A 27,678-nucleotide genomic window follows, 5' to 3' on the forward strand; every position below is an offset into this window, starting at 1 on the left:
TCACTACAATATTTGAAGAAACTCTAGTAAGTTTACCCCTAGGAATATGCCTATTAAGTTTTAAAGCAAATCCAATGAACAGTTTCAGAGGAGTTGATTTTTCAACCAAAAATGGGAAACATTGCCCCCACATTCAAATATGAGCATTCCATCACAATTTGAAGAAATCTAACAGAAGTAAAGCATAGAATTATGCATACCAACTTTCACAGCAATTGGACGAATGGTCTCAAAAAAGATTTTTGACTAAAAATGGGAAAAATTAGCCCAAAAATACAGCCATGAAAATTTCACCACACTTTGAACAAATCTAACTAATGTCAGTTTAAGGAAACAGCATACCAAGTTTCAACCAGATCTAGCCTGTAGTTGCAGAACTTTAGCAATTTGCAGGATTTTGCCCCTTTTTTAACCTCATTTGCATATTCTTGACACGAACATGTTCATTTGAATAAGTTCTCATTGCCTCTAGGTACACCTGTACACCACCAAATACTAAGATGGTAGGTGCTGCAATTTCGGAATTTTTGATGTGGACGGACATATATACCATACAGACGTCATCCACATACCATATAGGCTCTTTGTATGCATATACCAGATGCGAGCTAAAAATGTACCTAGATCATTTAAGAAGTGTAATACATCTTAAGGTGGATAAGAAGGTAAACACTGTGTAATCAGCTTTTAATTTCTGGGATTATGAATGAGCAAATAAATATGCCTCTGAATACATGCAGTATGAAATGTGAAATTAAATGCGTCTCTGCAAAATGTTAATTGCTATGCATGGCAGAGCATGCCTCAACATTCATGCTACTATGTAAAATGATTTGACTGATAATGATAACCATCTCAAAAGATGAAGTTAACAAGCGTGTAACAGCCGCCAATGAAAGTATGGTAAATCTATTTTTATTTCAATGTAGCAAATGTATATGACATAAGGCACTGCATTACATCACAAGTACAAGCAAGCTTTAAATAATACTTGCATAGTTTAAATAACACAGTGACAAAATATACATTACACTGACTATTGTAAACTCAAAAGCCTGTGCTTAAGCAGTGACAAAACTGAAGACTGACAGCAAAGTGGAGAGTTATTTTTTGGCCTGACATGGCCTCTGAAACACCATTCACCACTGCCCAAAAATCTTTCCAGCAATATGACCAAATAGGTTCTGTGAAGAAGCCTGTGGTTAGATGATGGAAGTGACAGACAGTGCTTTGTATCTTGCCATGATTTTACGATTTTCAGAGAATGCACCTCACACTTTTTGCAACCTCTTTCCTCACAGAGGGAAACTTGCATTGTCTGGCAGGAGCCCTACATACATTTCAGAGAACCATGCCAGGTGTACACAAACACAAAACAGTGTTTTGTAATATGTGTGACTATGGAACATAATATTGTGTATTACGGAGGTTGGAAATATCTTTTACGTTTAGTACATAATTATAAAATGCCACACATCGTACAAAAATATTGCATGAAGAAATACACTATAGTGACGAAATTTACCATCTAAAATTCTGTTTATTGTAAAAGACAAAGATAAATCCCACAATACATTCCTGTATTTCATAGTCATTCTGATTTTGATCTTCATTTTTAAGAATTTTATGTACAACAAAGACTTTGGGAAAATCTTTGACAACATGATTGAATCCAATTATTTTACATTATACAATACACTCAGAGAAAATGTATGACAATCACAGCTGTCCTCAACTGAGCAGACACAGGCTACTTAAATCTACCAAAATTTGATATTAGGTCTTCCATCTGTGCAGATAGAATGGACCTGCCTTCATGATTTTGTCCAAAGAAGCAAACGTTCCTGTAGACTTGACATAAACGCAATGATCCACTAATCAAAATGCCGTGTTCCTGTAATTTCTCGATACATTTCATGTTGCAACATTCTGCATTAAGTCACCAATTTTATACAGTGAGTAGGCACAAATCACATCTTCTATTCCTGCTATTGTTGCTACTAAAAACATGTCATGGAGTCAATGAAACCTAACTTGACCCGTGACCCTGTTCACATACTAGTATTGGCATTAGCACTTAAGCAAGACTGTGTCTTGACCATCAATTTCATTTGATTCACTAACTAAAAACAGCACTGCCCTTGCACCGTAGGATAAATCTACATTCAAAATAACAGCTGATTATGGACTTTGACGTAAAGTTGACAAATGAGCTTAAACTCAGTTTAACATATTTGAGAAATTTACTCTGTACTTTGAAAGCATTGTTTCTGAGAAACATACAAGGCACAAAAAACAAGTCTATATAACAGTCATGTTACTGTGAGAAAAAATTTTACAGAGAACTCATGATATTAGATAGTATGTATATTACAGAAACTTCAGCAAATTTTGAACAGCACTCTGAAATTTACTGGAAAAAAATGACAGCAAATGACCGGGCTGTATGGCACTACCTGGACTATAATCTCAACAGATTTAAGGTAAAAACACTTTAATTTATATATTTTATCAATTGTGCAAAATGTATATATACAATGCATTGACTTCTGGCCCATATACAACTGCCTGTCATAGTCACAGACTGCAGTGTTGGTGGCAACACTTACCAAACTCCTGCTCTGGCCCTGGCATATCTCAGAAAATTTGACTCTATGAGTGAAGGCCCTCCCCTGATAAAAAATAGGGCCAAAGTCCCTGAAGCTACTATAGACATGGATACAAAATTAAGTATTTCCTTACTGTATGAAATTATCTCACTAAGGTCATCCTACGGACAAGTAAACTAAATATTAAAGCTGTCTGACCAGCGGTTTTGAAAGAACAAGCAACTCAACAGTTCACAGAGCTCTGTTGAGTTATGTAGGAATAACCTTTTGTGACACATGTATTGATGAAGAAGGTGGATATCTTTGATTAACATTGTGAGTTCTGTTTAATAAGTTGAGACTGTACATACTCAGAGAAAGCACACTGAAGAGACAAAGGTTTGAAACTTAAGAAGTTCAAGGTCATCAAAAGCATTATAAGGAATCATGTTACACTTTCATTGCACTGTTTACACAGATTGCATAATTGCTATAAATAGCACATGAGGAATCTTTATACAGCCCAGCTTTACCATAAAAACCCTATTACTTTGACCACTCTTTTAATGACCACTCTATTTTTTTCCTCAAAAAGTAATTTTATTTTATCCTTACCAAGTCAACCATAAATGGAAATTAGAACTTTCTCTATCTCTATCTCTATCTCTATCTCTATTGACTATTTTGAGCAATTTCTTTTAGATAACATACAGGGCACAATAAATGACAGTTCAGAATATGTCAAAGTTGGGATTCAGGAAAGTTGCCTTTACATGTTTTAATCCTCCAAGATGGTAAGCATTTCACTATGAACTGTCAAAAAAAGTTGAACTTTCTGATAATTCTACACTAAAATTATTTTGGCTTTGATGATTTCCTAATTAATTCAATTATTTAAAATCATATTAATTATTTTTTTCTGGGTGAATTGATAGGGTTTATACAGTACAAGAATTACATACAATGTAAGTCAAATTTTGACCAAAAATGACAAAAAAATTCCTTAAAAATACACATTTGCATATTTCATCACAATTTGAACAAATATAAGTTGGGTTATCCCTAGGGACCTGTATACCAAATAACAAAGCTGTCTGACCAGCGGTTATGAAGAAGAAGATTTTTACCAAAAACACCTTTTTTGGCATTAATTTGCCTATTTTCAACAATATCAAAAAATTAAAAAAAATAGTTTCTCAAAATGTATTTTCATCTACACAACAAATATCAAATCAGTAAGTACTGCGGTTCTCAAGATATTTGAGTGGACGGACGCCTCACAAACGGACATACATACATACATACATACATACATACATACATACATACATACAGACTGACGACGGACGCCGGACGGATACCCATCCCAATAGCTTCTATAGACTATAGTCTATAGTAGCTAAAAAATCATGAAAAATGACTTAAAATACTTCAGTACAGTCAGCAAAATATCCGAATTCCCATGTGTTTCAGAAATTTGAATTTCTCTGATTCACTATCAAAGTATGATATTTTCAGGGTCTCATAGAGAGAAGTTAAGATTTAATTGCATGACAGTTCATCTTCATAGCAAGATATGCCCCAAAATTTCTCCCACCGCAATGCAGGAATACTTATATTGTGCTTTGATTTGTTAATTTCTAACACAGATAATCTTTCATTCTGTCTTTGAAAGAGCTGTACACAAAAACATTGTGTTGACTGTAATGATACATGGGAACTAAACAAAACAGCTCTATAGTTCTACTGTTGAGAGGACATTAAATGTTTGTTTATAAAAGGAAAGCTGGAAGGGATATAGAAGATGATACTGATGGGTCTTCTAAGAGCTCAAACTAGATTCAGAAGTACATGGTGATATTTGGCTAACATCTGGCATTATATGAATTTCTTGCTTTCACTCTAAATTCCAGTTGTCTTCAAAGAGGTGGATGGACCTATACAGAGGGACTTGGGATACATGGGCTGAGAAAAGATACAACAAATTTCATTGCACTGCAAAACTGCAGTAGTGAAAAGGTTACCACACTAACAGTTTTCAGGAATAAACCAATTCTACCCATCTGTAGAGACCTTGTACCACTCTTTAAAATTTGAGTTATGAATGAAAACATTTTGAAAATCACGTTGCAAAAAATGGACCATTCCACTGGGAGAGGGGATTGGAAGCGGTCTCTTCTTATCAGGCTATGCCCGTCTGTCTGTCTGTGGAACGAGGCTTTCTTCATCGGAGGTATTGGCCAGACCTATCAATGAGCAGATCAATACATATGTTAGATGCGAGTGGGTTATATGCAGTACATACATTGATACAATGGGAAATACAAGATGTGAATATCACATTGCTGAATTACATACGTTTCTATTACTTGTAAACTAAACATTTGGTGCAACCTGGCTAACTTTCCAAAACAAGGTTTGGCGATAGGCAGAGAGATTTGGGCAAAATGTTCCAGCTGACGTGGTATGGTTTGTACATTGCGGCCATGGTATCAGTGTTTGGGTGAAAAATGGTTATGTCATTGTCAGTATTTTACTCACAATGTCAAGTATGTTGGTGAGATGTTATTATGATAGCAATCAATATCAGCAGAGAAGCAGCCCACAGAGAAATGTACAGGCCACTTTCATGACCTTTACATGACCCTACGTCCTGGTAATTTTGTGCCAATTTTGCCTGAAAACAAGTTGCCACAAAAATAAGCACAGAATTCAGTAAATACTATTGCAGTGCCAGAGTGTTCAATCAAACTAGAGGATTCAAACTAATATAACTATCAGGATGCAAGGTCATGTAGGGTCAGCCAAATGGACACAAGCAAGGTATACACATTAGTTCTTATGCAAATATGTTGCCATGGATACTAAGAAGTAGGAGAACAGAGGCAACAAAACTAAGAGCTGATTGACAACAAGTCACCAAGTGAAGGGAAGCAGTGTAAGATATTGAAGTCCTGTATGACTCCCGCTGTGCCGGGGACAATGTGACAATTGTTAATTGTGAATACAGAGACAAGAGCCTATAGTCTAAGATGTACGGTCACTAAGAAGAGGTACACATTAACCTCCTCTGTTTCTTTGTTATTTGAAGTAATGAGATTGTAACCCAATCTTAGAAATGAAATCACTAAGTGAAGCCTGTTGGGTGTTATGGTCCTAAGTGAACTACTCAAGTCTTGGAAAATGAGACAACACATAGGACATCATTAGATAACATGATATGGGCAGTTAGGATGAGGTAAAGAGGCAAATTGTGGATGACCTTGAGGACTGAGATGAAAAACTGTTAGTGATCACAGGAAAAGAGTGCTGTCAATATCACATTTTTATGTGATATCAAAATTTGAGTGGTACAGAAAGCATGATAGGAACAATATCAAAATAGGGCAGACATATTTGCAGTAGACACTACATAGTTGTTCCAGTGTTTTCTAGATGACACGACAGTCACCATCACACACTGAACTATCTATTCTAGGCTTTCTCTATGCTGGAGTGCAATACTCTAAACAAAGGGAACTCTAAAACGTTATTTTGACCTTTTGAATCATTCATAATGAGAAGAGAAAGCAGTCAACTTTTGATAAAAACAATTTCCATGAGTCTGACATTGGTACAACATTTTCCATGAAAGATGTTTATTAAGCATGACTTGCGATAACTGAGTTCAATACTGAGCCATATTGTAATTAAACATTATCTTGGGGGCATGTTGTTACTTATCATGAGAAGCACCCTTAGGCAAGCAGATTTGATATCACATGAAGTATTCTTCAGGTGCACTGAAATATCTCAGCATAAAAGCACTGTTAACATGCCAAAGCACATACCCTGTATACTTTGTAGCAAATAAATCAAGTGCATGTAAGTATAATATATGCAGGGTCCATATACTGAAGTAACTTAAAATTCATGGAGTTTCAAAGACTTTTTGACTCATTTTGCAATATCAAGACTAATCATCTTGTCATTTTTGAAAATTGTGGGTGGATTATCAATTTTTCAGGACTTTTCAGGACTCAAAATTATTTTAAAGACTTTTCCAGGACTTTCTGGCTTCGTTGATATCCAAGGACTTTCAGAGAATTTCCAGGAGCATACGGACCCTGTACATGACTGAATTAAGTTTTGAATCCATCAAATAACTATACAACAACCTTGTGACAAAACAGAAGCTTTGGGGTGCTCATCAGTACTATTTTGTGCAATATGACTGTGCAATGAAATTTAAAAAGACGCCATCAAAAGAAGTTAAATATATAACAACAAAATGTTTCTCTACCATATCAAAATATTGAACAAAACAGACCTCTTTATGGGAATATGGATGAATTTATGCATTACAACTGAAACATGACAGACATTGCACAACTTTACTGAATGAAGTTTACGGACAACGTGAGCTTAACAAACAAAATGAAAGTTACCCACACATTATGATTGAAAGTTCAGTGACCTATTGTAGATTAGAAGAGATGGTTACTGTCATGTGACTTGTTGTCAGGATCAGCTTCAACGCCCATAGTGACCGTTGCCAACTTGTCTGTGTTATTTGCGGCATGTTCACCGTTTGGAGTATAGCGAGCAGATCCGTCACCTCGGCCTAGTGGAAAATGCAAGGAAAAATGTGGACACCTTCAGTCAAACCTATGTCAGCCTCCCTCAGCAGTCCTCATGTGATTTTCCAAAAAAATAGGGCCTTTATGCAATCAGATAACACACTGGCACTAACAAAAGTATACTCTATCCAAAGAATATCTCCGTGTAAAAAGTCACAATCAAGAATTTGAAAGAATGCAACGGTCATTGGTACAGAAATAGAAATGGTATAAAGCCTGAAAGTGCTGTTTTGAATTCAGTGCGTATTCAGTAAAGTGGCATGACAACAAACAAACAGGTTACATGATCATAGAAATTTGTAAATATGACACTGTTGCTGCATGAAAATTTTAAAAGTTGCTTTCAGTGCTTTTGGTTATATTGTGCTTCTTTATACATGCATTATCATCAGAAACAAAAATAAAACAAAACAAAACTTAGTGTTTGTAGGTTAGGGATGAAATTAAATGGAAAGCTATGTGGACATAAGAAAGATCAAAATTTATTCAGTAATCATACTGCAAAAAACATATCTTTTGAAAATTCAGTACATTAAAACTCCAAAGTAACGAACTACCTAATTTTTTTTCCCAAACATTTTTTCAATAAAAATAATGTTATAAAATAGTCTCACATGAAGATTTAATTCTTCCAAAATATTCCTACTAATTTACATATCCCAGCTTTTCTGAACACTATAAAATGTGAGCAACGTTTAATGATACTTTTAAATTTCTAAAGACTGTCTACAAAAGTCACTGATCTCACAGCATGTGGACCAGCAACCACATCACATGTGTCTTGGTTGATAAGAGTTTGTACTGTAGCTACCTGTGTTTCCTGGCCCTGTTACTATGGCATCGACCCATGACCTTTTGACCCAGCAAAAAACAAAAAAAATGCTAGGGTAGGCAGTAGGGGCGAACAGAAAGAGTAGGATAGACAAGGTAGAGATTCCTTTTGTTTCCTATCTGGCTTTCCTCTCTTTCCTACCTGAATGAGTGATATCAATTTTAACATTGTCTTCGTTGTTAGTCGTATCACTCTCCATACCTTCCTCGGCCCATCTTTGTCTCTCCGCCAGCAGGTGATCCGAGTCTTCACTCTCTGTCCTGGTTGGAAAACTTCTGCCGTCTCCCTTGCTGCAAAAATTGGAAGAATGAAGTCCATGTTATGGGATTGCTGCATTTCAATGATTCATTCATTTGAGGTGTCGGTGTGAGTTTTCACGTTACTGAATGGCTAGCAAGAAAATAGAAAGTAGTTCAAAGGATTCTCTGTGAGAAAAGGGTGTCTTCCCTTTATCTGTACAAAATATTTGTCTATACAAGTTAACATAAGGATTTAAACTGCATGTACTCTTTGCCAAGATGGTGAAGGAATGTCTTGGCTTGATTTTTTAAGAGGTTGAAACTAACTCTAGATGTTTACGTAGGTTCACTGTTACTGCTTGAAACTCTATCATAGCACAAGTATGTAGCTAGTTAGTATGTCTAAGATGGAATTTTTCGTAATTTCTTTTCAATGTTTAGACCCTTTCACTTTAGTCCTGCAACAAAACAAAGAGTGAGGAAGTGATAGAATTTCATCATGGAACACACATGCAGGGAAGTTTAACAAACATTTCATGCCAGTAGCAACAACAGATTTCCATGCTACATCTACCGTACGGTAATGTAGAAATACTGTAGAACTTAGTTTTTTGAAAGAATTCACCAAAATATGATAAAAGAAATGTACTTTTTTGGGGGTATGAATTACACACTCTACACGATAATATCAGCACATCCATACTATTGATTTTACAGATCATGGTCGGAAAAAGTTATCTGGAGACTGTTCAGATAGCTTGAACATACATGGACACGGATATAATTTTACAAAAAACTGAACTGATATGCAGTGGCTGAAACAGTATCTATTATGATAGCACTCTAAAGTTTTTATCAGTGTTTCTGTTTTCTGTAAATCTTTCAATCTTTATTCTGTAGAACAGTCTTGAGCAATAAGTGAATTCTCATAACATCTGGTTAACCTTTTGTCACGAAGAGCCTAAATTTTTTACAAGTAAACCACGTAAATAGTGAAAGGTTCTAAATTGAAAGCTTTGATGAGTAGAGACCCCCTAAAAACAAGATGACAGTTGAAAGGTCATGGAACATGCTTTACCCTTTCAACCCTTTTTCTGTATGTAACATTCCAGTATTGCAGTACATAGCTATAGAGGGACATCAAAATTTCATGACCAACGGCTTACACATCCCTACTATCAAACCTCTAAACAATTGATAATGAAGTTGGTTGCTTAACAAAACTGAGTTTAAGTAAGTGTACATGTATATACACTTGAATGTTGATTTTCCGCCCAGAGAATGTTTATAAACATTCTGTTAGCTTATCTTTGCTGATGTGAAAGTGAAAATTGTCAATAGCTGTGCAAAGGGATTCTCAATTTTTTTCATTCTGTAGCTGAATAGAAGTTGTAAATTCATATCTTTTATTTGAAAACCAAGTAATATTCAGAGCAAGTGAGCTCTTGATGATTTTAACAAAAACATTGAACAACAGAGGGATATGACCCAGAAAGGAATAAAACGATGAAATGTTTTCACCACCACCATCTATTGGAAAAACACAAATCTACATATCATTAGTATGTGCATTAGAAAGACATCCTAAAATAAGAAAGAGAAAACAAACAAACAAAATTTAATGTTGATGCATTAACATCCAAACTTGACTGAATGACCTCCACCATGAACCCCTGGATCAGAGAGATGACAGCAATGAGTAGGTACTATGTGTGTTTTGGATTGTGCACTTGATTCTGACCTTGCTTCATCATTAAATGATGGTGACAACACATCTGACAGTCTCGGCCTGTTTGCAAGTAGGTAGTCAGTATCTGTTGGTGCTCTGATGGCAAAAACCACGCCATCGCCAAGACTGTAAAGATGAAATTGTGGGTTAATAATGCTGCATAAAGTTAAATTTCAAGCAAGGGTATTAGTAAGTATCACCATATCAACCTTCCAAATTTTGTGAGAAAAGTTGGAGATAATAATTTTGAAAACACTTTTGATCTTCCCTATTTCTATGTTTGTTAACTTTTACATGCAGGTTTTCATTTAATAATAACTATTCCGTCTGATGTGCTCCTTCCTGGCTTACCTACAGTGTAAGGAAGACATAGTTTACATGCAAAATAATCAAAGTCCAGCACCATACTGCTAAATGTTCTACGTGATCCTGTAGAACAGAATTAGACTTACACCAATGGCACCTGTACGCACACATGTGAGTTTTTCAGGGGGTAAAGTTAGTCATGTAACTCAGTTTATTGTGAATTCATAAATTTTATTAGCAAGAGCCCACACACTCTTGTGGTTTTGTGAAGAACATTACCCCACAGAACTGCCACTTCTTTGCATACAATAAATATACTAAATGTTGTTGCCTATGTTCCCCATTCCAGTTTATATTGGAACAGGAGAGTTGAGACTTACTTCGTCTTTATTGGAATCCACCAAAGTTTTGGCTCGTCTCCAAACACCTCACGGATGTTATCGCATTTGGTACCAAGACTGAAACCATCTTTGTCTGGACCTGAACGAAACACTGGTGTCCTGAAAGACTCTGTTGAAATGAAAGACGAGGAGGAATGATGGAGATGAATTGGCCAAATAGGACTTCACATAAAGTCTGCAAGTTCAGTTTAAAAACATCGGGTGATGTTAACTGATTAACAAAAACATATGGTATGGGAATGGAAAGGTATAACTAAATAAACAATATAGATGATCTAAACACAAAGAATTTTGGGGGAAATTTTAGGGGAAAATGCAGATTTGAGGTATAGTGGGCCCACTCTCTGCAATGAAATGAATCCGATTATGTTAGGGAGCCCTCATATTGATTCTGTCAAGGCCTCACGATGTCATGTTGAGGCTCTGTCCTGCCGTAATTTGGAATTCAGTGAACATTGCCACGTACAGCGGTTGACACTGCCAACCTGGTTTTGTTATGCACTTGCCTTTTGGCTGGCCTCGCTGAACTTTCTAGGGTATTAATGGCACATCAGTGCAGGTAGAGAGACTAGAAGATGCGTAACAAATCAAGGGCTGTAACAAAATCTGCCTCTCATGAAATCCCTTATGATAATGTTAAATTGTCTAATGCCTTTGGATGAACTAATCTTTATTACTACTGAAAACATCAAGTCATATCACGGTCTATGCCATTCATTGATTAATTTCATGGTTCCTTTTCACAATATTTGCACCAATCAGTAACAAACTTGCTGACTCAGTAAAGTTGATGACACAAATCTACTCTCCTATAGTGAGGACACTCAATATAAAGATAAGCCGCACGCCCATTGCCCACTAACTATTCAAACTAGATGTATTCTTCTTTCTTTCTACGAGTGACATGTTATGTCAAATTGGAAGGCACATTGGTGATAAACAACGGACTCACCTAGAGTTGTCTTGTTTGATGACACTAGATAACAGTGATAACCAAAGAGAGAGACTAGACTGAGGGCAAACATGGCCGCAGCAAAGAACAGAAACAGTATGTGGAACTTGCCAGAGCCATTGTCCAATGTATTCTGGGGGAAAATGAAACAAACGTGTAAAACTGAAGTTTGGAAGCACAGTCAGAAAATGCTTCAACAGTCAATCTTCATTCTTATCAAAGACAAAATAAAGTTCTGCAAAGAGATCTATACCATGGAGGTACCTACTACCTCCATGGCTACACCAAAGTTTTCTGACAGCTTTTAAATCGTCAAGTATCTAAACTAATAATGGGCTTCAAATGTTACACTTTCTTGCCACAACTCAATGCAGGGTTAGCTACAGACTGATTGCTGTCAAAATGGTCACATGGTTCAAGAGCACAACTTGCTTCAGTCAATGTACCTAGTTGTATTCTTATCTGATCTATAGTGTACTACTTTGAACTTGCTGTGCACACAGATTTAAAAGTGTATTATTTCACATTCAGACTTGATTTAAGCATGATCTAGGTAGGACTCAATACAAAATAGGACTCTGACCATGGCATGCACACACACACACACACACACACACACACACACACACACACACACACACACACACACACACACACACACACACACACTCTCTCTCTCTCTCTCTCTCTCTCTCTCTCTCTCTCTCTCTCACAACACACACACACACACACACACACACACACACACACACATAACACAGCAATCTTAATGAATACTTACTGTCCAAAAACCGATAAAATATTGCAGAGCAGTTGCGGCCACATACAGACAGTACGCCAGTGCGTACATCAAGAATAGAATAAAGAACTTGTAATTGCTGTAACCGACACAGTTGTTCACCCACGGACAGTGGTGATCCATCTTCAACACACATCTGTAAGATCACCAGAAAGCACTGTGTAAAACGTCCATATGTACAATTTCATAGGTCAAGTAAGGTCTTAATCATTTGTAGTGAATTTTTGTACACACCAAACAGAATTAAGTACAGTACAATCAAAGCAATTTGTTCTGGCCCTGCAATACTTACAAGTGTAACATATCTGACTTTACAGGAAAACAAGAAATCATTTCCTGCTACTGTTTCTATCAACAGAAACATTACCCTTTACTTCCCTTTTTTGATATGAACGGTTCATTTTTAGCTCACACACATTATTTTGTAAAGATATATTATGCATATCTTTCCAGACCCAATTACTAGTTATAATAGTTCTCCCTATTCCTCTACAATTTAAATGTTTCTTTCTTTTGTTCATATGCAATGTAATTTCATTCATTTTAGATTCCTGAATAGGTGCCCCTGTGGCATTGAAATGTTAATCACACTGAAACAATTTCTTATTTCCTGTGGAGCCAATTTCCATATTATTATTAACATCAACAGTTGATGGACTGTACCGGTTGTTGAACTGACGTGGCTCTAAGAATACACATCAATAAATATACTTTCCAACAATTTACAATAGTATGATTGCAGACTCTAAAGTTTCCTTACACGTTGAAGTTACATCGGTGAAACTTCACTGAAGAACATAATGCTGAGAAAGGTCTTCCTTATGTAATCTTTTGTCCCTACATAATAACTTTGTGGAACATAATTTATCAGAATAGTGTGTATTGACATTCACTTGCAGATAGACATGGCAGTGAAAACAAAGTTGTTTTTGTAATGTTACTGATGCTTGGAACTGATGGTCATCACCACAAACAAGGTGTGTGTGCAAAAAAAACAAAACAGAAGGCCAGTCATTGCACTTTGGAAGAACAAAGACTGTCAAAATACTTACGCTTCACAAACTGAGCAGTGGTGACACCTGTCAGGTTTGATGGCTTTACAAATATCACAGTATCTGATACCTGGGCAAATATAGACATAATTGTCACTGTGAACGTGAAGTTATGTTCATCCAACACAGTTCAAAAGGTGTGATATCATCTCTAGCATGAGTGTACCTCTAAAACCATCAGACTACACAAGTGCTCTGATTAAGAATAGCAGCACTTCCCTATGACAGTACAGACTTATCATTGATTTGCAAATGGTCTGAAATTTCTGACACAACTTTTAGAATATCTGACATGACAAGAATGATGAACATGGCACACTGTTATCACCAAGGTTATGATTGAAATAACAAATAGCACATACAAAGAGCTCTGGTTATAGACTGTAGTAGCACACAAATTTGCAAAATAAGACAACAATGTGGTTGAATTTCTGTTGGCATCAAACGTTGTTGTGACTCAGTGTTGTAATTAGTGGCAAACCTACAATTGAAAACCATGTTTATGCTCATTAATAGAGTCCTATGACACTGTACAAGCATGGGTCTAAGAATGTTATGTAAAACTCTGACAGAAGTTACTAAATTGACAGTGCAGAAACATGGCATGTTAGACAGTACATTTGCTGTGACTTCTGCAAAATAGTGATAACACTTGGAAATAACATTAATTTAGGTGTAACAAGAGAAACAGCTACTTTTTCTGATATTTATGATATGCTACCATAACTTCTATGATAGAGTTTTACATTTAATTGTTCAGGACAGAATTATGTACAGTATTGCAGCAGCTCTAAACTATCATGGTCTATGATGTTGATTACATACAATTGCAAACCACCACAAGTTAAAAGATGAAGGTTACACACAGGGCATCTGATGTCACTGGCACTTACCACCCGCCATAGTTCTTGTGCTAACTGGTAAATTCTTTGCTATTTGTTTTAGTATTTGATCCTGTCTGTCTCCCCTCTCTTCATTTTCCAAGGCTTCTAAATTTGCACTGGATAAATAAAACTACAGAAAGAAAGACAAAGAGACACAGTTGGTACATGAATAACATCTGAACTATGTCTATCACTTTGGAGTAGGACCGTGGTGATGTGTCGGTGTTTCTGGACACATACTTTCCTGAATGTATCATCATTAGTTGAGAAAAACTTGGTGCAGTGCACTGCGCTGAGCCGGTATATCTGGCTGCCTGATACATGATACACTGTTCATCTTTTTTCCTAATGAATTGACTTTTGTTTTAATGTCTCTAAAGATGATTACATACCAGTATAACACGTTTAAAACATACAGATGCCACCAACTCACAATATAACCTGTTTTTGGTATTTATATACATACCAAATATGAGCTAAAAAACCCCAAAAGAACTATTGCTGTCATTACTGGCTTTGGACTGTCTGTCTAATGGTACTTGTGAAAGATAGTTGGATCTGCAAGCTCTTTGAAATGGGAACAGTTTCAAATATTAAAATTCAATTCAGTTCTCTCTGCAAAAAAGTGTAATCTGAAGCAAGGCAAACCACAGACTTTGAGAAAGTCTATGAAAGAGAGCACTACAATGCCAATCTTTTTCCACTGTCAGTCATATTTTGCTGAAATTTTACTCATAAGACAATGTTTCATCCACAACAGCTAAAACAGTACACCTACACATTTCTATCTCAGTCATTTCAAATGTGGTTAAATCAAAACTAAAGACAAAATACACAAACTGTCAAGTAAGGAGATTGTTTTCTTACCTCTTTGGGAATTCTGCCGATGGGAGTAAATATAGACTTTGCATATGACCACGCAAACATGAATAAGAAAATGTGATAAAAAATGCCATACAAAACTGTAAAAAAAACAGAAAACAGAAAAGATATCAAATATTAAGCTTTACATGTACATCTAAATCATGAGGAATAGATTGCATTCATTACTGTTCTTTCTCGTCATCTTTGTATAGAAATTGTACATTTACATATGCACCACTATGCCAATCCTAAATACAAGTTTCAAGTAACTGTAATAGTAAGCTAAATTTCTTTGTAATATTTTAATATTATTATCAAGGTTATTACCATATAAGTAATTTTACAGAGTTGATGTACACAGTTGATATGCACAAAGACATGTTCACTGAAATACATGTACTCGATACCAATATTATTTGGTTATTGACAATTTTATCAACAGATATTTTAACATGTGGAAATTACAACGTGTGTGCACTCCTGATCAAAGTACACTGAAAATTTCTTCAAAATATAAGCTAAATAATGTACACTGGGGAGTCTAGTGATCTGCAACAAACAGGAACAGATGATGCAATGTCTATGATTAGTGGGGTTTTACAGATCTACATGTTTGCAGATCATTTTATATACCAGCAAGTGTGTGAAAATCTCCATAATCATCACTTTTAATTGTTCAGGCAACACAGCTCAATCGCTGATACGGCCCTTCAACTATTAAGGTTTGGTCCAACCCCACTATTATCAGTGGTAATGCTGGACCTGTTCACTGGCAAAAACAGGGGGGAAGGGTTAAATACCGAGGGATAATGCAGAGTTGATGCATCAGTGAAATCGCCACAGTTACCAGAGATTGTGATTATACATGTACTTTATAATGACCACAGGGTACTGGTATGGGGTGTCTGGATTTTACTATAGTTGTTATTCATCATTGTGTCTGCAGTGCAAAACTAACTATATACTGTCATCAGCTGTCAGACTCAGAGTGATTGATATTCCCTGAGTACAGAGCTCACATGACAGATTCATAAACGAGTATCATATGTATTTAAGTTATGTGTTAATCACATAATCACCCATATACATTATAATTACACATATCATATAACCCACATGCACATACAGAATGTGAATAACACACAAATTTCAACCAAAGAGACTACCTCTATTAACTGTATTTCATCTAATGTACAATCCAGCCATCAAATATCGCATTCTAAATAAATTTAGAAACATCAGAGTCCAAGGGACTGTGGACGTATACATAGTTTGGCTCAATGCTGACAGTAGTACCTTATAACTAAAAGATATGTGTATACAGTTATACTTACTTTTTTCTACAAGATTATCAACTGTTACTGTAATAGAGAAGATGAAATGTGGACTTTAGTAGACTGTCATGACAACAACTTGAAGGTACAGATTCCATATGGTCTACATTTTGACTCACAGAAATCCGTACGGAGTTGCTTGGGACATGTGGTTGAAACAAAGACAAAGATGGGGGAGCCTCTCTCCTCCTACTGTCTGTCATTGATAAGGTTCTGTTGTTGAATTCTTCTTATTTTCATAACAATGACTGTTGGGGTGATCTGTACCAATAAATTAATCAATGAGCACAGCTACTTCACTCACACTTAGCATAGACACTATAGTGAAAAATAATATCACACTGGTATTACAATACTATTGTCACACGTGTTACCGTAGGACTGGGTCAGATTTATACTGTTTGAAAATTGAAGCACACTTGATTGTCATCACGATACCGCCATTCATGAGAGCACATCTCCTGATCAGCTGTCTTGCCTTGATTACTTTTTGATGTGATTCACATAATGCCATTGGATTGGATTTCTCAAATGTTCACTTTTAATGGTGTGATTCAGATTTACTAGTTTACTACTGAAATCAATACCTTTGAAGGTTCATTCTCTTTTTTGTTGGATCAGACTACAGTCACTGGAGAGTGACTGTGGTCAGACATGCATTTGATGACATTTGGATTTCATCAAACAATGTTAAATTTATGTGACATTCATCATCATATGTTGAGTGGTTGAGGGAGGGTTAATGGTACTGGCTATCAGACTGGAATACAGCACTGAATTTTAATTGAACAAGTCATCGTTGATGACACAGTCCCCACTTGTTAATCGGTACTTTGATTACAGGTCCTCAAAGAGGATAGAGTCCTCTTCATTAGGTCTGTGATAAAAATACTTTTGAATGAATTCGCTTGATACATGTCTGAGTTATGGTTCAGGACATGAAAAAAATCGTAACAAAATGGTCGCACAGCGGCCATATTGGATCGCATCACAAAACAAATTGATGTGCATAGCTATGACATTGGTCGATGTCCTTGTACCAACTTTGAATAAAATTGGTCAAAACATGCGGATATGCCTGAGAAATGGCTCTGTACATGAAAAAGTCGTAATAAAATGGCCGCCTGGCGGCCATATTGGATCGTATCACAAAACAGATTGACGTGCATATGTATGACATAGGTCAATGTCCTTGTACCAACTCTGAATAAAATCGGTTGAGATATGCCTGAGTTATGGCTCTGTACATGAAAAATCGTAATAAAATGGCCGCATAGCGGCCATATTGGATCGTATCACAAAACAAATTGCCGTGCACAGCTATGACATTTGTCAATAAGCTTGTACCAACTTTGAATAAAATCGGTTGAAACGTGCCTGAGTTATGGCTCTGTACATGAAAAAATCGTAATAAAATGGCCACCTGGCGGCCATATTGAATCGTATCACAAAACAAATTGATGTGCATATCTATGACATTGGTCAATGTCCTTGTACTAACTCTGAATAAAATCGGTCAAAACTGCCTGAGTAATGGCTCTGTACATGAAAAAAATCGTAATAAAATGGCCGCCTGGCGGCCATATTGGATCGTATCACAAAACAAATTGATGTGCATATCTGACATTGGTCAATGTCCTTGTACCAACTCTGAATAAAATCCGTTGGAAACATGCCTGAGTAATGGCTCTGTACATGAAAAAATCGTAATAAAATGGCCGCCTGGCGGCCATATTGGATCGTATCACAAAACAAATTGACGTGCATCTGTATGCCATATGAAGTAATCCTTCTATCAAGTTTGAATGAAATCGCTCCAGGCATCTCAGAGATATCTGCGTGAACGGACGGACGCACGCACGCACGCACGGACGCACGCACGGACATGACCAAACCTATAAGTCCCCCCGGACGGTGTCCGTGGGGACTAAAAATACGGAAGTGCAATTACTAACATACCATATCACAAATCAAATTACTATTGAAGCTAGTGGGGCTAACAAATACCTGATGCATACCCACGTGTATGAGCTGCGACAAATTTGGCTTTGAGTAAGAATATGCAGGAAATTGATGATGATTACGACTTGTGACTACCATCTCTGGGTTTCACTTTCAGGGGTCAGAGGTTAATCCTCTTTCTACCAAGTTGTATTTATTTCTATGGTTTGTCTATGGAGCCTGATAGAAGGAGGATTAATATTGTATTTCTATCGTGAAAACAACTCACTAATGGAAAAAATAAGATTAAAAAAAAAGAGCATGTAAAGTTATTCTCCATGGGGTTACAGTGCACAACTGCTGGCTCCAATTATATTTGAAAGAAAGTCCAATATTTGATGGACTTGCAGTAAGTTCAAACTACCTCTGATAATTTTCATCCAATCTGATACTTCACCTGCTCTTTTCAGAAAGAGTAAAGATTAGTGGAGACGGAAATAGTTTCACAGTAATCATTTGTGATCTAAGGAGTCATTAGGGTAAGGGATATGGGTAGAGTGATAGCCAGAGCACCCTAGGCAACCTTTTTTAGCGCTTATCCAAATGTTTGTGTCCACTTATCTTGTCATAGGCCTTGATTTCAATGCCTATTATTATCATTAATTATTAATTACCTTATTTTAAACTGATTTTTAAAAAATTGGTCCATAAACAATGAATGATATAGAAAGACAGTCACATGAGTACTAATGAGTAAGTTTGTTTTTTTAATATGAAAATTCTATTCCCTAACGTTCAGCTCTAAATTTGAATTTGTAATATTTTTAGTGATGTTATTTTACAGAAAAAAGACTTTCAATAACGTTCAATTTGGTAGAAAGTTATGAAGTTGCTTAAAATCATTACAACAAAAATATCAGCGCTTCCAAGTTCTGTTACGGTACACTGAACTTCCAAGGTTGGATAAAGGAAACTAATGCATTATTTCGTGACTTTCACGTTATCTTTCTTCCTCTTTTAATGATAAAAGGTTACTGTATTGGTAAGTTTGATTGTCGGTGGGAAACGTCGTTTACTGATTCGATAGTCTTAAATTTTTATTTGTACATATGACAACGCAATACGTACGAATTGTAGTAGTAGTACGACTCAATCCTGCGAATACCAGAGCATCATGGAGTGGGACTCCGAAAAGCGAACTCGGGTGGGGGCTTATTCGGAAAGCATGCCATCGAATTCCACGATAATCTACGGACTGGATGAGCGGTGACCCTGAGCGCGTCTCCGAATGATACACAAACGCTTTCGTCGAAGGTGAAGACTTGCGAATCCATTGAAATGTACACTACATTCACGCCACACAACGAAAGAGAAAACAACACTCGAAACACTATTACAGAAAACGTACTCGTTAAATCGTGTATTTGTACTTACGGATACATAATTGAATAATGTAAGCATAATATGACCACGCCACTATTGCTGATATGAAAAGGACTGGAACCCACTGGAAGACCCTTGCACAACTCCGCAGAATCCCGGCCATTTTGCCGCAGTATATTTTTTCTCAGCCAAACCTTCCTTCATCAACTTCCTTTGCGTCATCATAAATTGCGATGTCGCAGCGCCCTCTGTTGGGTTATGTTATATTCAGGGCATTAACATTAACATTAAGGACTGTCATGTTCTTATGCGAAAAATAACTTTATGTAAGGATTGAATTATTTAAGTGAGGAACACATTTTGAGAGATATTATCAGTTGTACAAGAACCGGACAATTGAAAGATAAGACTTATGACGTCACATATTGTTGTCCTTTTACAACCTCTGTTCCCAGATGACCCGACAGGTTATGTAAAGAGCATGCGACATATTTCAGTGCACAAATAGTGTAATTAATGGCACAATAAAACTAACATAAAATACATATACATTTTAAACATAGTACTTTAAATTTTTTTCAATTATTTGCTTGTTTATATGGAGTAATATAATTATAAAATCAGCAATATTTTTTACCTTGTTCGAGGCTAGCAGAATGAAGCTTTGTGATTGGCTCCTTTTGTAATTGTAGATCCCAGCAACCTGCCTCCATCAAAACAAATGTGTCGCCAGACATGGCCGAAGCTGGGTGACTTTTCCAACTTACCGACACTTTAGGCGGGTTTCGTTTCCAGACGAAGCTGCAGATTGTAGCACTTGCAAAAGAGTAACCCAAGAACCCGAAAGCTGCCAAAACAGCTTGACGACAACGGGTAAACTCGACCAAACCGTGCTTGGTAACGTGCAGTAGAAACCACTGTGGTTTTGGCGTGCTGTACATACACCTCGTTTCCGAGTGACGCCGTCATCTGTTCACAAACCAATAGTCCCAGCCATGTATGAGATTGATACGGCGCGAGTGCGCTCTCCCTTGGATGGTAAGTAAGACAGTGTTGGAAAGGCAGTTTTTTCACTTTGACACATAAGAGTAAGATATTTAAACAAGCCCTTCTTGGCTGTTAACCTCAAATTTTGCTACAGAACTTGTGGTGGAGTGTATTGGTCACCCGGGTACTCGGACACTTACCATGGAGCTTCTACAAACTCCATGCACTTACAATACCTCTCTCAGACTTTTGCTATGTACAACATGGATACGTATGAGTTTTCTATATGCACAGCTGTAATAATGCATATGATACATAATAATTCGAGCAACCGTTTTCTGTAATTATTTGAAAACTTGCCTTCATTATTCATATCATAATGTATCAACCATTATGAATGTAAATCAACGCTATTATCAGTAGACAGTACTGTGTCAAGATGCTGTAGAAAGACCTATGATGTACGAATTCTGGTCGAAGGAAATAATTTCCAGATTAAAAATGCAGTTACTCAAAATCAAAGTGAATACGTTCAAATGCTAAAACGTTTTTTTTTTCTGTATTAAGTACTTTTACATGTCTTTGTCTCTCCAGCATAACTGACAGAATTTTAGTAACATTTATTTTCAATATAGCCTTAACATAGATGTAAATATTATTTCTTTGAGCTAAAAAGCTGTTTTGATCATAAATTTTATCTTAGGTTTTAATATTTACATATAAAACAAAATTTATTAAATTGCAATATAAGAATTACAAGTCCATGGTTGGGAGTTTATGAAATTATTTGGTTGATTTTTCACTTCATTTTTTCTTTTCGGTCATAGACCCAAAGTGGGATCTAAAGTCACCAAGGAATGGTGGATACACAGACAGAGTGGAAGAAGTGAATCTGGAAGATCTTCAGTCAGTCATCAAACTGAAACCGCCTCCAAAGAAGTCATGGGAGCCCGATGTCAAGGCTATGATTTCTACAAAAAAGTGGTTGAGTACCCACGGACTGAAGCGCAATAGGTTATCCTTGGAGCAGATCCTGCCAGCAATAGGGTTTAAACATTCAGATGGTAAGTATTTCATAAGAAGCAATGATGTAGCATAGGTGTTGAAGGATGTAGCCCCGAACAAATTATTTATCACTGTTACTTGCCTTGATTTATTACAAGCCAGTAGGTTCAGGTATATATTTGTTAAAAACATGGTAAAATTCAAGTTTCTCAGTACCTCAACCAGATTCAGACCATCATTGAGATATGTCCTGTCCGTTTCAGTTGTAATGACTAGTAAGATTTGTGAAATATACACAGAGAGGGAAATGTTTATCACTTTGTCATGTATGAAATCCTAGTGGTTATTGACTATGTTTAATAAAAGTACATGTTAAATTTTGGCATTCACGCTCCATTCAAGCATGAAAGTGAATGTCCTCACCATTTTATAATCTCTTGCTTCAACAATTGAGACGATATCAAGCCAAGCATAAAAGTACACTTGTACTACGTGTAGTGCTTTGTCATGACAGGTAAACATGCTCAGAGGTTTCAAGTATGCTTTCACAATTGTTCTCTGGTTGCCTGGTCGAAAGGGGCATTTGATGCCAAATGGTAGCAAGAACATTTAAGGGAGTCTGACGTAGAAAGACTATAATTTAAATGAAGCTTGACAATATCTTGCTCATGACATTTAATGTGTCATTATTAACAACAAGTTAGCAACTTCATCCATGCCTTGAATTTGACATTCGTTCACACATAGCTTTGACGTACCATAGTATAAAGAAACAAGTAATCTACAACAGAACATCATCAATGTAAGCAACAGTAAAGATAAACATTTGTTAAAAATTATTTGGTTCTTGATAGCTTCTTGAAATTATTCAATTTGGACCTACTGATATTTTTTCTATCATTAATGAATTCTGTTGGATGTAATGTTTACCTGGTCTTGACTGCGACACTGTGAACAGTCAAGTCCTGTACAATTGTAGGAGAGGCCCTTGTGGCGATAACGGAGACAACAGTATCATGAGATCACCTGTAGGCATTCTCTGCATTTAGCAACCCATAATATAATGAACAACCTATTGACAAAGTCTAAGTCCACTTGCTATTTGTTCATGCAGAAAAGACATGAAAATGAAACAAAGAATCTACATATGATACTGTAAGCAAAGTATGTGATTGAGCTTCCATTTCAGAGATCTTTGTTCAATGAATGAGAAGTAGATATAAATGGTTCACCTTAGCATTTCAGTTATAAGAATTTTATACACACTTGATTTCATCTACAAAGATATACGTAATGGTGTGACATGAAACAGAACTTGTGAGTTATCTGTGCCTGAAAATGTAACCATGCATTTACGTCAGGGTTAAACAAGATAGCCGGACCTGCCATTTCTAAAAGAGAAATTTGGTGTCAGTGAAACCAAGTATTTTGATTGCTATGTGTGACCAACGTTTGTGTGCACCTCAAAGGTAAACAGTACTCATTGTGAAAAAATCTTGTAAGCTGTAAATTTTCTAAGAAATGTGAGTTTTGGCAATAATTTACAGTATAAATTACAACAAAGACACACTGTAGGAATGAGCATGTATTCAAAAATGTAATGTAGGCGTAGTAGACAGATCAGTCATCTGTGGGTTCACACCATTTGAAATAGGTACAACAATTGATTTCATGGATACCAAAACGTTTTGTCACCGGAGAGTTATCTGAGATTTAGAACACTAAATCCCTGTGAATTTATAGGGTGATATTTCTGTCTGCATGCATATACCTCCTGCTCAACAAAGACAGCACAGTTTGAAACATGGCCGCCTATCGCAAAACAAAGGAAAAACCCCATGGTTACCAGCATTCATATCAATTTACACTCTGTTGTATTGTCTGCTGTGACCTCACACGACCTTTGACATCCCAAAAGTGAACCGTCAATAGTTTGCTAAAATGGTGCTAATGTGCAAATGAGGATTGTAGTCCATACACGCCCATGATTTGACAATGGTTGGGTGCCATTGTTACTGTTTGGAGAAAAGAAAAATTTTGAGCCTCAGAACATGTACTGCAAGCTGACCCCTGATGACTTAGGAAAATGGAACAGGCACAACTCAATCTTACATGGTGACCAGTTGACAAGCAACACATGAGTTGAATAAACACACAACAATGGACTCTGTGTTTGTGCGTGGTGTAAAGGGAAACAAAGCAAAACAACAACAATTGTTTCATTGTGGTAATTATATTCATAACAAGATAATGGTTTTTTTGTCCAAAAAGGAAAGATGGAAAACAAATTCAAATACTTATAAATTACTGTACATTGAATTACACCATTAATGTGTGGTTATGAATGGTTTAGATGGCACCTGCAACCATTCTCTGAGTGGCTGTGCAGAGCTGTATTCACGACAGACCTCAGCACCACACGTGATGAATGCTAAAGTTTACTGATAAAGTTATTGTTTCGTTTTGATAACTCAAACAAATACAGGCTGCCATACTGCTGAAAGAAAGAATGGTAAAACTAAACGTCGTAGTGAGTATACGCCAGTTTGACGACACAACTAGGAGTGAATTCACTTTCCAGTGCACCTGGGGGAAAAACACGGAGCTAATGTTGAATTTGACCTAACATTTGGCAGCACAAAAAATACAACACTAATAATTCACATTCAAAGCACAGAGCTAGTTACTTCGTCATACTTAAGCCAGTTGTGACAGAGAAAATGTTAATCAGACAAAGGCAAATCAGAAAAAGCAGAATGCCTTTTAATCCATTTAGCGTATGCTGTTTTGATGAACACAAGTACACCACCGTAGAATCACAAAGTACATGAAAGAGAAATGAGTGGTGGAAAATTGACAGAGAAACGTGACACATTGACTATAGGGTCATGTCTCAGTGTGGCACAGGTCAACACAGCCTACCATGGCAACACAGAGTTGCAAGCAATAACAGCTATATGTATCTCTCCCACGGGGCATGAAATTTAATAAATCAATAAAATGTGATCATGTATCAGGACTAATTGGTATAAATAATAAATGTTTCATAATTATATGATGTAAAATTGTAAGAAAAACAAAATACATTGTAAATGACAGTTAATCAGCGTCGAACATGATAACAAATGAGAAATTATAGAAATAGTCAGAGTGTAAGTTTGCTTAGTAGAAGTACCATGCTTCGTTTACTTGCGTACAGCGGCAGTCTTATTTTCATCATATAAAAAATCTTGTTTTCTAATCTTTGTATACATCATATAAAAAATTCATATTTTCTGTTCTTTGTGTATTACAGTTTTTGATCAAGGTTTTCTTTAACAGCCTGTGTTTGTGTATTTCCAGCAATGTTGTCCATAGATATTTCGATTTCAAAAATTACAAAATCATATATGTATGTGTTACACATTCAGGTCTGCACCCAAAAACATTTCAAAGATGACATAGGGGTTTTATATCGGCATCAGTGCTGGTCAGGTAAAAAGGTTAATTATCAAAAATGACATAAAACAAGTTTCCACTTAATTCAAAATTCAGGCCAGAGAAAAAAAGCATTGTTTTTCCCTAGATTTTTTTCGGCAAAGCTATAAAGGGGCGAGTGATCTTTTAATTTTTTTTTTTTACAAACCAGTAATACGGGTAGATGCATTGTTACTGATGACTTGGAGTCGAGATTTTACAAACTGTTCACAATAATAGAGGCATTTACATATACAGACAGTGTTGACAGAACCAATTCTGAGCATTTCCACACAGTGCTCCAAGAAGAAAACAACTAAAACCTAAAAATATGCACAACAAAAATTCCCTACAAGTACAACAATTGCGATTCTTCAACTTCAAGGTTGGGTCTAACATTTTCACTGTTTCATTTTTCATTTCCCGATTCTTGAATCATGAGAAAACAGACATACACCTCCAACCAAGCTTTGACATCAATGCAACCATATGATGTGATAAATTTTTATGCTTTCAAACTCATGCACATTTTATCACGTGTCAGTTAACTTGTTGAATGAATCCCGGAATGTATCATGCGGAATAACTCGACTGAGCAATGTCTTTTTTTGAACTAATTGGCGGCCATCACATCAAATGCTATTGATCAAATTAATGAGGAATGTACTGACCCTTACAAAACAAGGATATTACCAGTACTGATGACAGTTGACAGTCATTGCATTGTACAGGTAAAAATACTGATGCTCTTCGACATGTTGATAGTCCCCCTGCCATACCCCTTGCAAAAGTCTCATTCGAAGTCCCACTGAAATATCGCAATGTGGAAGTATACATTTGCTGCAATCTCAAAAAAATTCCAAATTGGCTGAAGTAGAAGTGGTGATTAAGACAAACAATTTATGTATTCTTCCTGGCCATAGGCCTTTTTTCACAGCAGTCAGTTATGACATATGCCATCCAGAAAACTTGAGATACATTATAAAAAATAGTAATTTCTCGCATTTTCCATGTGCACAGTTTCTTGAAATCCAATTATACAGATGGATTTCCCATTTTCCCAGGGAATGAAAAATAGGATTGTATGGTATTCTAGGAAATGCATTACTTCAATGCATAATCATGTATGTTTTCATGCAATTGGAAATGCTGCTCCAGCTTAAAAATGAAATTAAGAAATTTTCAAGTGTTGCATACACTTCTACAAACAACAATGTACACATATCTAGTAATTAACATGATAAAAATTCTTTGGGATTAAAGAAAGAGGCAGTAAATGAGGGTGAGAGTTAGAAATTCTGTAAATTTTCCTGAGTGATCGATACTTTCAGGTCACCCGGTGACCATTGTTGATAGTTGCTAGGAGACGGCTAAAGGTCAGTGTCTGGTCTGAAAAGTGGGCTGTTTTAATTTGATCATGGATGGGAAATTCATCATAGAAAGGGCACCTGTATCTAACAAGTGCAAAACTGATGGGGAGGTGTGTGTGTTTGCAGTGTCAAAGTTGGTAACTAAGTCAGCATCTGTCAATTTTCCATGAGTTTCAGAATAACTTATAATTGTATTCACCGATTTTTCATCGGAGTAAACCCTCACCATTGTGAAATACAGTGTCCACACATGCGTAATTTCACTAAAAGCACACAACTAAACCAGTATATGGGAAACTTGTCATGAATTTCGAACTGACAAAAATTCTGCTTGAATTACTCCATATCGTTCGTAATATAAAACAATAATACTAAGATTATGGTAACACTTTCAGTATTAAAGCAACTTGTTTCATGTAATTTTTTTAATCCATTCCAGACTTCGACAGATCTCTGAAAAAGCCCATCTGTTCACGGTATGGAGAAGGTTTGTTTAGTCGGTATCCAAGGAGAGACGGACGTGTATATAATGTAAGTAATGCATTTCCATTCCCTCAGTAAGGTCTGTTCGTGAGAAAGCTACCAGTTTTATGATTTAGTACTAACTGTGGGCAACAGAGAAAAAAAAATATTTTGGCATATCGCCAGAAGTCAATTTTTAGCTAACAAAGCCTTCCTGTACATGAAAATCCTCTCTGACTTGTAATCTTAACTAATACAGGTTTCTTCTGATCATTGATTGAGTCTCAGAAAAATATTGTCCATTCATCAGCTAGTACTAAGCAAGGCTTGCATACTAGCTAAAAATCATAACACAGTTTCTTGATTGAAAGTTGTTGTGGAAGAAACTAACAGAAATCAGTTCAATTTTGTTCAAAGTAGATGTGTAAGGTAACACACTTTGGTGAGATATTTTAACTGACTTGAAAAAAGGTTC

General features: G+C 36.3%; 2 protein-coding genes across 9 annotated transcripts in view; one reads left to right on the top strand and one right to left on the bottom strand.

Moving 5' to 3' along the window:
• Nucleotides 1–893: 893 nt before the first annotated feature.
• Nucleotides 894–20,335, bottom strand: LOC139131757 (palmitoyltransferase ZDHHC15B-like). Of its 8 annotated transcripts, none has more exons than XM_070697980.1 (12): nt 19,975–20,153; nt 16,600–16,626; nt 15,269–15,363; nt 14,411–14,531; nt 13,518–13,587; nt 12,448–12,601; nt 11,667–11,799; nt 10,694–10,823; nt 10,020–10,133; nt 8,181–8,329; nt 7,020–7,191; nt 894–4,834 (listed from the first exon to the last, which is right to left on the bottom strand). In XM_070697980.1, the coding sequence occupies exons 1-11, from the start codon at nt 20,084–20,086 to the stop codon at nt 7,055–7,057; spliced, it is 1,242 nt and encodes a 413-aa protein (XP_070554081.1). In that variant the 5' UTR covers nt 20,087–20,153; the 3' UTR covers nt 894–4,834; nt 7,020–7,054. The 8 variants fall into 8 exon arrangements, with proteins under 8 accessions (XP_070554081.1, XP_070554082.1, XP_070554084.1 ...); XM_070697981.1 differs by having other exon boundaries at nt 8,241–8,329; nt 19,975–20,146; XM_070697983.1 differs by lacking the exon at nt 10,020–10,133 and having other exon boundaries at nt 19,975–20,335.
• A 427-nt stretch (nt 20,336–20,762) lies between these two features.
• Nucleotides 20,763–27,678, top strand: part of LOC139132290 (von Willebrand factor A domain-containing protein 3B-like) — a 36,258-nt gene continuing 29,342 nt past the window's right edge. The window contains exons 1-3 of the mRNA XM_070698678.1: nt 20,763–20,961; nt 21,738–21,974; nt 27,181–27,272. Of these exons, the coding sequence (XP_070554779.1) occupies nt 20,919–20,961; nt 21,738–21,974; nt 27,181–27,272 (372 nt within the window). The 5' untranslated portion in view covers nt 20,763–20,918. The remainder of the gene's footprint in view (nt 20,962–21,737; nt 21,975–27,180; nt 27,273–27,678) is intronic.

The sequence above is a fragment of the Ptychodera flava genome, chromosome 4, assembly GCF_041260155.1.
Source record: "Ptychodera flava strain L36383 chromosome 4, AS_Pfla_20210202, whole genome shotgun sequence".
Lineage (NCBI taxonomy): Eukaryota > Metazoa > Hemichordata > Enteropneusta > Ptychoderidae > Ptychodera > Ptychodera flava.

What these genes read in the sequence shown, in the direction of transcription:
- LOC139131757 (XM_070697980.1), bottom strand. Translation starts at nt 20,086, where the DNA reads ATGGCCGGGATTCTGCGGAGTTGTGCAAGGGTCTTCCAGTGGGTTCCA. An exon ending in CACAAGAACTATGGCGGGTG is followed by an intron (nt 13,588 to 14,410) that starts GTAAGTGCCAGT and finishes ATATTTGCCCAG; the next exon opens with GTATCAGATACTGTGATATT. An exon ending in TCATTTAATGATGAAGCAAG is followed by an intron (nt 8,330 to 10,019) that starts GTCAGAATCAAG and finishes CAATTTTTGCAG; the next exon opens with CAAGGGAGACGGCAGAAGTT.